Below are 10,503 nucleotides of genomic sequence, written 5' to 3' on the forward strand. Positions count from 1 at the left end.
ACTGTTTCTCAGATCTTTCCTAGATAAAAGGCACGCAATTTTTTCTTGTAACTGTTCTTTACATTATATACCATTGATTACAAGTCTATATTTACATATTAATTGATACATACTTAGCTTGTTTTATGTTAAAATGTAATGGCATTGTATAAGAACTTTTTCTTTGTTCTCCCTGGTTGTTAGCCCACCATGAGGAAGGGCTATCTTAATGCTAACAGTCATTTGACCAAAGACAGATAATCATGGAACCCAGTCGTTTCATAGAGGCAGAATGCTGAGAGTGAGACACAAATCTGTGACTGTCAAGAAGCTGAACAGCAGTTTCTGGTGTACACTGTCAGTTCTAAAAGATCATAGTAAAAGGACAAAAATGCGCATTACATTTTTGCAGTGTAATGGAATTCAGATGTCAATAACAATTTTTTGAGAAGAAAGGTGGGTGGACAAGGGGTGCCTGCCAAGAAATACCTTGAGCTTTAGAGAACTTGAGAATTTACCAGATTTTACTGTTGTCTCTTTTAAGGTTGGACAACCAAAATGGTTGTCAGTTTTGAGAATTCAGGCCTGTGAATATATCTAGTGTATTAAAAATTGTGTCATTTCTTAATCATATGTAAGTATACCTGCAGCTTTGTAGGTGTAGCACTTGGAAGTATAGTCCTCCCCAGAAGTAGCAGAGCATGCCCTCTGTCGTGGTGACCTGATGGAGAGGTAGCCAAGGACAACAGCGACTGAGCTGCAAATAGTTGTTTGCACCACTGTCTCTAGTACTGTGTTCTGCTGGAGACAGAAGCTTTCCTTGTCTAGGGAGTGTCGATCTTGCAAATGATGCAAGTTTTTTCAAAGTAAAAGCTATGCATAATGAAAAGTTGTACCACAGTACCTAGTAGATACAAGTTACGAGACCACATAAGTATGCCAACAGTGGTGATGTTAGCATGACATGCCACACATCTTCAAGCAAACAGGAACATTTACTTTTTTGTGTGTTTGTCTTGGCAGGGGAAGAGGGATTTGGCAATGTGTAGCCATTTCTTTACACAGTGGATTGCTCTTAACTTGCACTGTAGAAAAAGCTGTCTTGACTTGTAAGAAACTATCGCAGGTCTGTTTGTTAGGGCCTCAGGCTTGGTCATCCTGAGTCCTGACTAATAAGTCTTGGAAGCAAATGCCTGCTGATGATGATAAAAAAAAAGAGACTACTCATATGATCTACACAACCACACTTTAAACACAGGCATACTAGTAAAATTCTACGTGATTAAAGTACACTGGGTAAGTCTCTGGCATTTCAGAGCAGAAGAGTCATCATAATTCTACAGTATGCATGAAGCACTTGAAAAATGTTCCCATTGCCTTCTTCCCACCCCACCTCAGCAAGAACTGAGAAGCTGTATGTATGCACAGAAGCATTTCAAAACACCCATTATTTAGGTATTTTGAACTGAAGAGAACATCTACGCTGTAACCTGCCATTTAAAAAAAAAACATGTACAAGTGGATTATTCATCTTAAACATGCTGGAAAAAATTGCTTAATGCTTGCTTAATTGTTTTTCTTCTGTCCATGATAAAAGCAAAGGCAGGCTGAGACTTCAAAGTTGTGCAGTTCTGTGTACTCTGACTACTAACAAATATTCTGCAACTGACTTTGATCTGGAGCCCAGGATGGGGCCCAGCTTTTCAGCCTCTTAAGTGCTATGACTCTTTAGTTGGATTCTGTACCTGAAACTGAGCAGTTGTTCAGCCTCGAGCAGTCTTGTTGCCACTCCTCTTCTGCTTCCTCTCCCATCCTGTGTCTCATCTGTTTAGTGAATAACTATTTTGGGACAGTCCTGTCTCTACTCTTCTTCATAAAAATTGTACAGATTTGTAGTTAAGCCGTTATCTATAATTTTTCATGCAAAAACAGAGAAAGGGTCCCATGGGAAGAAAGACATTTGATATACTGTGTGCATCTTGTATACATGTAAGGGAGTGAATGTTGCATTTCCTTTCTTGTCTTGCATTTCCCATTCCTGACATTTCCATGACAAAAAGATTTGTCGTCTTTTGCACTTGTTCATCCTCTATTTCTGTGTAATCTCTGAGCAGGCTTTCAACTCACATGTTCAACCACAGAACATGAATGAGGTACAGGGATTGCATGTATAGGCACTATTAATTTCTTCTTTGTTTAGCAGCAATTACTGTTAGCCAGTTTTTACCCTTCCCTTCTGAGAAAACAGTGATACTGCATGGGGTGACTCTTCCCACTGTTATCTTCTGTATGAAAGAACTGTAGAGTTCTTTCACCTCTCCACTTCTCACTCATTTTTTAAAGGAATGTCTTCTGCTCTGCTCCTGGGCATATTCAGTTACTTTGTGAAGTCTGTTATGGATCCAGGCATCTTGCTTGTTCCTTCCTTTCAAACTGTGCAATATTTGGAAACATGCAATAAAATACTTTGAAAATACTAGCTCAGAACAGAAGATTCAGTTGAATTATATATTGTTGCATCCTTGGAAAAGGGATGCAGTACTAATACTTGAGCTACAGTGACTGAAGATTTCTGAGGGATAAAGTACATTTGGAAAAGAAAGGGCAATTCTGAACACAAGAATATATTAGAAAAATAAAGGTATCACTAGGGAGACGGTAGCTCATTAGTAAGAAGAAGGGTTACTCATATCTCACCTTTTTTTATCCACTTTGGCCTCCTTGAAGAATGCTGTTAATGTAACAGCAGCATCAAAAATGTGAGCTATGGATGTGCTTAAAACAGAAGAAGCAAAAAAGGAACTCACCAGTGTAACAAAAAGTAGCCTTTTGCAGTAGTATTTTCATTATTATTTAAAACAAACAAACAAAGAAACCCCCTTGCACCTGAAACCTTTATTAGCTGCTATTTGTGCCCTGGTCTTTGAGTAGAGCTGACTTTAAACATTACAGTGAACATGAAGAAATAATGTTATGTACTTTCCCCAAGGAGGAGTGTTTTTATTCAGTGCTGGGATTCGCTTCTTCAACCTTCAGTTTCCATATACTTGAAATCATGCACTGAATACAAATAAAAGGTGTTAGAGAAGTGCCAAAACTACCTGGGAAACTAAGCCTTTCTGCTTTTCCAAAATACTTACTCAAGAAAACATAACTACGAGAAGATGGTATCACCTTTCTGCTGAAAGCTGTCTGCAACCACTCTGCACATTTCTATTTTCTGTTTGAAGCGCTAGTTACAAGCTGGAAAGAGGCATGTGAGCACAGCTGGTGCTGATGTTAAAAGGTAAGGTGCAGAAACAGCAGAAGTTGGATTTTTTCTAGTGTCGCTGCAAGGCAACAGGTGCAAGCCTCGTGGAAGAAGGCTGAAAGAGTAGTGCCTGGTGAGGGACTGCTGCTGCAGGACTTGTTCTGAAACTCAGAACTGCTGGCTAGAAACCAGGAGCTGGAAGATCTTTTTATTATCCACGTGGCTGAGGGATAGCAGCCGTGACCTTGGTCCATAGAGTTAAGGGTAGAATTTAATGTGCTTCCCCACTGCACGGTGACTTTAGGTGAGGCAAGCTGAAAATATCTATTGTGAATCCGTGTCTCCCTCTGAGGTTTCATGTGCCTGTATTACTTGACACTGTAGCTCTGATTTTCATGAGAAAAAGATTGACAAAGAAATCAAATAAAAACGTACTGTGTTTTTCTTGCGTTACAGCACTGTAACTGGTTGACTTTATTTTTTTTTGTCTTCTGTCTTCTTTCCTTTCCCCGAAAGAGCCTACTCCTTTCACGTTACCGCAGATGGTCAGATGCAGCCGGTTCCTTTCCCTCCCGATGCCCTCATCGGTCCAGGAATCCCTCGCCATGCCCGCCAGATCAACACTCCGAACCATGGGGAATTTGTGTGTGCAGTTACCATCAGCAACCCCACGAGACACGTGTACACGGGTGGGAAGGGGTGCGTCAAGGTCTGGGACATCAGCCAGCCTGGCAACAAGAGCCCTGTCTCTCAGCTGGACTGCCTGGTAGGTGAACAGGAACTTGTGCACAAGGGTAGCTTATCCTTGGAGACTCAATAAGGAAATAGCTGTCCTTGTCTGGATTTTGTTCACATTACAAGGAAATAGCAGGCAGTCCTGTTTCCTGCATTATGTATTTAACTGTCCTTTTTTTTTAACACAGAACAGGTGGAGTTACAGAGAAGAGTGCTGGTTTGTTCAGGGATAAATCATCACTGAGAGTCAAATAACAGATTAGATAAGATTTCTGAGTAGAGAGCAAATCTGACTCTTTTTTTTTCTCTCTCTCTTCCCTCCGCCCCCAGTTATGCTGATGGGTTTTGTTCATGAGTTTAATAAAAGGAAAGGAAAGTAGCCTGGCTTACGCAGGGCTGCAGAAAACCTTCCTGCGTGTTTCACTCGTACCAGGAGTGACAACCTCTCTGGTTGCAAAAGGGTAGCAACCACATAATGAAATAATGTTTCAAGGTAGCAAGGTCACTTTTAAGTCTTGCTATGCTTTTGTTAGTGATCCATAACCTACACATTTTGCTTGGTTGGTTTCACATCTGCTGATGTGAAAAGGGACTGTATGCAGTACTATAGGTAGCTGAAAAGCTAACTCTAACAGGTTAACATCTCAATAAGAGATGCATCTCATGTTTGAAGCAGCATAGACATTTGTGAAATGTTAGCTGAGAAGACTTAATGTCATGAAGTGCAATAATACATATTCTGAATGAAGATAATTCTAGCTTCAATGTTGATCCAATTAAATGTGGTGGATTTTTTGTTCTGGTTTGGTTTTTTTTAACCTTCACCCTTTATTTACTGCTACCCTTATGTTAGTTGTGTAGTAATAAGAGTATGGTTGAATATGTATTCTGTTCTGTGGCAGGTATGTGTCTGGATGCACAGTCCTAGATGCCTTGATTTTAGTTATGGAGCAGTGATGGCTGACTGACTAAGCCAACATTTCCACTGCACTACTTACTGCTCCTTTGCCGTGAATAGAAAAAAAAAAAGTAGTAGTAATAGGAAAGCTGTTGACTACTTCTTTCGGTGTGTTTTGGTATGTTTTGAGTTATGTATTTAAACCCTTCATTTCCTAAAGAACTGTTAACATGTTTATTTGTCAGCTATTATGTAGCAATGGGCATCCAGTACACTTAAGGAATCAAGCCTGTAATAAGTGAAGGTTGAAATGTTTCCCTCCTCTAGATCCCCTGTAGTGCCTCTCAGTCAGCAGTAGTATCACAAATTTGAAACTAATAATACAAGTACAATAAGAATCGTGTTGAAAAACAAAGGACCAACATAAATCCAGGACAAGTATGGGAATGCTTAATATTTTAACTTTAAAACAATGAATGCAAACTAGTATTTGAAAAAAACCTCCAAAACTTGAAAGACATGAGACTTGAACTGCATTTTCATACAGGGTTGCCTAAATGCCAAATGAAATGTCATTTGCTTTAATATTTCTATTGCTGGTGACCTCAGATGATGGAGTGCACTTGCAGAAATGCAAGCTTAGTTTGGCCTGGTTTTGTGTAATGAGACTTGCCATTCATCGGGTTTAAAACAGAGTAGACTGGCAACAGGAGTTTGCAGTTTAATTTCTGAAGCTGCAGTCTCTGGTTAGTGATGAGAAGTAGGCGTTTAAAACCTTTTAGGATCTGCTGGTTCCTCTTCAGTACTTTGGTAATGGAAAAAATAGCGTAAAACTTGGATGCAGTCAGAATTGTCTTAGTGGTCATTATTGGCAGGCATGTATTAACATAACTGAGGTGATTTGTGTTGTACAGAACAGAGATAACTACATCCGCTCTTGTAAATTGCTGCCTGATGGATGCACCCTAATAGTTGGCGGGGAAGCCAGCACATTATCCATATGGGACCTGGCAGCACCAACTCCTCGTATAAAAGCAGAGCTGACATCCTCAGCCCCTGCCTGCTACGCTCTGGCTATCAGCCCTGATTCCAAGGTGTGCTTTTCCTGCTGCAGTGATGGGAACATTGCAGTGTGGGATCTGCACAATCAGACGCTGGTCAGGTGAGTCATTATTTGTTTACAGCAAAGTTTAATAGAAGTTACTCTTTGGACAGCTACATAAATATTTATCTCCCTAAAGAGTGGTTCATTACAGCAAAGTAAATAGTATTTCTTATCTAAAGAGTGCAGTTTGCACCAGAGTTAGGCAGAAACTAGTTTTGGTAACTTCAGCCTAGTCTTGGAAGATGCACTTTCAGGGCCTAAAGAGTTGGTCGGTACCTAGTGCAGTCTGTTGTAACAGTTCCTGTGGGTTTCAGTTAGTTGGGATTTGTCTGCAGGTTTCTACAAGCAGCATTTCTGCTTGTTTGTGATTGATGTAGACTGAACATACCTTTTAGGGAACTCTTTGAGGTTTGTTCTTTTCCTTTGTCTTAAGCCTTGTTAAGTAATAAAGAGAATTTTCAGCTCTTATGTAGTGATGATAAGTAGTAAAATTAATCTTACAAAAGAGGTTGAAAGTGTGGATCCCCTCAGTTCTTTAAGAAAGCATAAAGGACTGATGTTTGGTCATTCATGAGAGAAAGGTATTTGAGGTTTTGGGGGGAATTTGATCTCTAAAATTTTCAGAATGGGTTGCAAAGAGTATAGTGAATGGATTGCCATGTAAATTACTTTTGATATCTTTTGTTACACCTTTGATTAATGAATATATTAGTAGAAGATTAAAGTGTCTGGCAGGTCAATACTCGGCATTAGCACTATGACAGTGAAAGAAAGATAGGGCCATGTGTGAAATGGCTCTTAGCGGCTAGCTATGTGGTTTACTAGAAGATAAGTTTTGGTTTATGCTTACCAAAGTAGTGGTGGCTTACAATATTATGACAAGAGAGAGCCTAAATTGGGAAAGGTGATATTTTAGAAGTTTTGAACACAGACACTGAAGCGTCTGCTTAGTCTGCTGGGTTTCAATAAAATTTCTGTATATGAATAATTAGCCTAAACTTATGTGCAGAGAGTCATATTAATGTGAATGCAAATTTTACTTTCTGTTGGACTTACAGGTCAACGAAGATTTTAAACCTTCAATTTGCCCTATGCGTGCTTAGTCTCTGTAAAGGTGCACTCTCTCCATCTCTGACTGTCTTGCCTTTCAAATGTTTGCTATAGGTGTTCCCACCACTTGCTGGCTGATACTGCTAATTGATAATGCGTGGAATTTTGAGACCAGAGCTACAAAACAAAATGTGCTGCATGACCTTTCTGTGGCAGCTCTTAGAATTGAGATGACCTTCTGGTTGCTGAAAGCTGAGAATTACTGATGGGAAGATTTTAAAACAAACTGCACCATTTAGATTTTTGTGATCTCCTGCCACAGAGAATGCAACTTTGCTGACTCGGCAGTGCTTGCGTTTCTGGATCTCTATCTGGATCCCTTCCTGTTAATATCTCTGCTTATTATTTATCATCTTGACTTTCAGCCAAAGAAAAATACAGAAGTTGTTTCCTGAAACTGGAGGAGTTTTGTTCCCTTGGCACTTGTTTTAGTCTGAGTTGTCCTTAGTGCTTTTAACTATAGTTACTGCACTTCAATGTTCTCACAAGCTTTTTCTTTTCTTTTTTTTTTTTTCTTTTCAAAACCTAATAGGAAATATTTGACTTTGTTCAGCTAGCCGTGATGCAATTTCATTTCTCTAGCACCTGGAAAATGTTTTTGTAATACTGTTGTATTTCATGCTCAGTAAGAGGGAGGGGCTGATTTTTGCCCATCAGCAGACACAGAAGAGATGACACACACATACTGAGTCCAAAACTAACACCACAACAGTGTTTACCTTGAGCTCTGGCAGGAAATCATTATTCAATCTGGTTTGTTTTATCAGGCAATTCCAGGGCCACACAGACGGAGCCAGCTGTATTGACATTTCTAATGATGGTACCAAGCTCTGGACAGGAGGTTTGGATAACACTGTCAGATCCTGGGACTTGAGAGAGGGGAGACAGCTACAACAGCATGACTTCACATCACAGGTAACTGGATTTTCCTACAGCTTCAGGAGGGGGTGGTGGGAGTGAAACATTTAAGATGAAAGCTGAGATTGAGGCCAGCGCAACTGGGAGATTGTTCCCTCTCTTCCTTTTGGCTGCTAACAATGCAGTATTTTAGAGTTTTCATGTGTTTAGCTTCCACTACTCTCTTTTCCTATTTTTCTAAGTTAATAGGTAAGAACAAGGGTTATTTAGTCACTCAAATTTTGAACAAGCAGTCTTGCTGTTTAACTACATGAATTTTACTTAACCTTCTCTCTCTCCCTCTCCCAATTAATTTAACACTGTAAAAAAAAAAGTGTATCTGTAGAAAAAATAAAAAGCCTAAATGTGGTTTAATTTTCAGATATTTTCCCTTGGTTATTGTCCTACTGGTGAATGGCTAGCTGTGGGAATGGAGAGCAGCAACGTAGAAGTGCTACATGTAAATAAACCAGACAAATATCAACTGCACCTTCACGAGAGTTGTGTATTGTCACTCAAGTTTGCTTACTGTGGTAAGTTGCCCTGAACACAGAACTGGAGGTCAGGGCTCTAATTCATGCTTTGCTGATTAGTTATTACACAGTCATAGCTCATTTGGTAATCAAAACCTACTTAGTATCTCAGTTTCTTAAGTTATGCATAAGTATCTCTGCTTTATGAATTCAAACATACTTACCTACAAACAACCATCCATTTGTCTAAAGGCTGCTGTAAGGGTTGATTTGTCTGTAAAAAGCTACTTCTACTTACAGAGTCTGAGGATTTCCTAGTGTGTAACACTGTAAAAGCACGAGTGTCCACATTGATAGTAAGCAAAAGTGCTGTGTTGATTTGTGGTGAGAGCTTTTATAATGGTAATTAGTTAACAGATTTCATAGATGTGAGTTGAAAACAGAAAATCTGACAGATATCTGTTTCATATGTTTTCATAGCCCTTCTGGTTTATATTCTAGGTAAATGGTTTGTGAGTACTGGGAAAGATAATCTTCTTAATGCATGGAGAACTCCTTACGGAGCCAGTATCTTCCAGGTGAGGATGATGATGTTTTTAAAGATAAAAACTAGAACAGCGGAGTCCCAAGAGTGGACTCAGATATCTTCACCTATGTGATCTACCTGGAATGGGATGCTGAGATGAGGGTAACAGATTTTTTTTTTTTTCATGATGTAATATATTTCTATTTTTCTTCTAGTCCAAAGAATCTTCATCAGTGCTTAGCTGTGACATCTCTGTGGATGATAAGTACATAGTCACTGGCTCTGGAGACAAAAAGGCTACAGTCTATGAAGTTATCTACTGAAAAATATGATGGGGATATAACTTTTAGAAGTTGAACTGGGCCAAAATTGTTCTTAATTGTAGAAGTAGAAAGGTTTTTGCCTTTTAAAAAGGAACAAAAGTATTGAGGTTCCAGACCTTGCTATGAAACTACTCCGATTTTTCAAAATAGAAGGCAACATCCAGCAACTAAATATTGGCTGCGTGGACCAAACGGAACACAGAGGCAAGATGGACAGATGTAGCCTAGGTTTTTGATGTAGTTTTTAAAAGCCGAGTCTACTGAAGAATGTTGGAGCCTTTTGTTTTTTTCTTATTTGTGACCTCATGCAAATTGTTCTCTTTGCCTGAATATGGGGGATAAATACCTTTCTGTTCCTTGCAGTTCAAGTTGCATTCTGTCCTGTGTAGAGCAGTGATGTCTCAGATGAACTTGTTTCCTGGTTTTGCATCTTGTGATATGTTTTTGTATTTTTGTTGAAGGTCAAACATTTGTATAAATTGTAAATATATTTAGTTTATTACAGTAAAGGCTTTAGTACCAACAACCAGTCTTCCCCCCCTGCCCCCTCCCTGCCCACCCTGCTTATTTAAAATTAAAAAACTTTTGGGGATATAAGTACCTTTTTAGAAGCAAAAGCAAACACTATGTATAGTTTGAAAATGGTGTCTTATTCTTTATAACTCTTCCTAGATTCTTTTATCATACTTCAAAGTAGTTGTTTTGACATATTAGGGTATCAAGTCCAGTAGATACTGTCTTGTGCTACAGAAAACTTAAAAGGCAATTTTGTACTAATTATAGTGTAAATATAAAAATTGAACATTTCATAAAGTTGTGCAGTTTATTTTAAGTTTATTCTGATGTCCCATGCATATGTTCTTTGGCAGATACAGTACTATGTGCCTGATCATATCTCATTTGGTCATTTCTCTGGAAGAGGTGAATTCCCTCTCCTTTCTCCCCCAGCTGAACAGAATTCATGCAAGACTACATTTCAACTAAGTACATCAGAGCCTTTATTCATTAACTGAGGATGTCTGTGATTAAACAAAGCTAGATAAGTCACATCCTTCGTATTTTAGAGAGAAGTGGTAGTTAATGACCATTTCCTTTTTAATGTCTAGTCTATACTTAGATACTCAGGTAAATTTAATTAAATTACCAAAAGTGTGAGCTTTACAGGGGATCGCTTAAACAATGTTAAATACTTGCAGGACTGAAAGTG

At 38.9% G+C, this 10,503-nt stretch overlaps 1 protein-coding gene across 1 annotated transcript in view; it reads left to right on the forward strand.

The window, feature by feature from the left end:
• The window catches only part of LOC104126930 (TLE family member 1, transcriptional corepressor), a 71,180-nt gene extending 61,553 nt beyond the window's left edge, over positions 1-9,627 (forward strand). Inside the window, exons 13-18 of the mRNA XM_035895033.1 lie at positions 3,746-3,995; positions 5,777-6,024; positions 7,845-7,992; positions 8,357-8,507; positions 8,949-9,025; positions 9,189-9,627. Of these exons, the coding sequence (XP_035750926.1) occupies positions 3,746-3,995; positions 5,777-6,024; positions 7,845-7,992; positions 8,357-8,507; positions 8,949-9,025; positions 9,189-9,296 (982 nt within the window). The 3' untranslated portion in view covers positions 9,297-9,627. The remainder of the gene's footprint in view (positions 1-3,745; positions 3,996-5,776; positions 6,025-7,844; positions 7,993-8,356; positions 8,508-8,948; positions 9,026-9,188) is intronic.
• Positions 9,628-10,503: the final 876 nt, after the last annotated feature.

Source organism: Egretta garzetta, unplaced genomic scaffold (genome assembly GCF_000687185.1).
Source record: "Egretta garzetta isolate BGI_Z169 unplaced genomic scaffold, ASM68718v1 scaffold715, whole genome shotgun sequence".
NCBI lineage: Eukaryota > Metazoa > Chordata > Aves > Pelecaniformes > Ardeidae > Egretta > Egretta garzetta.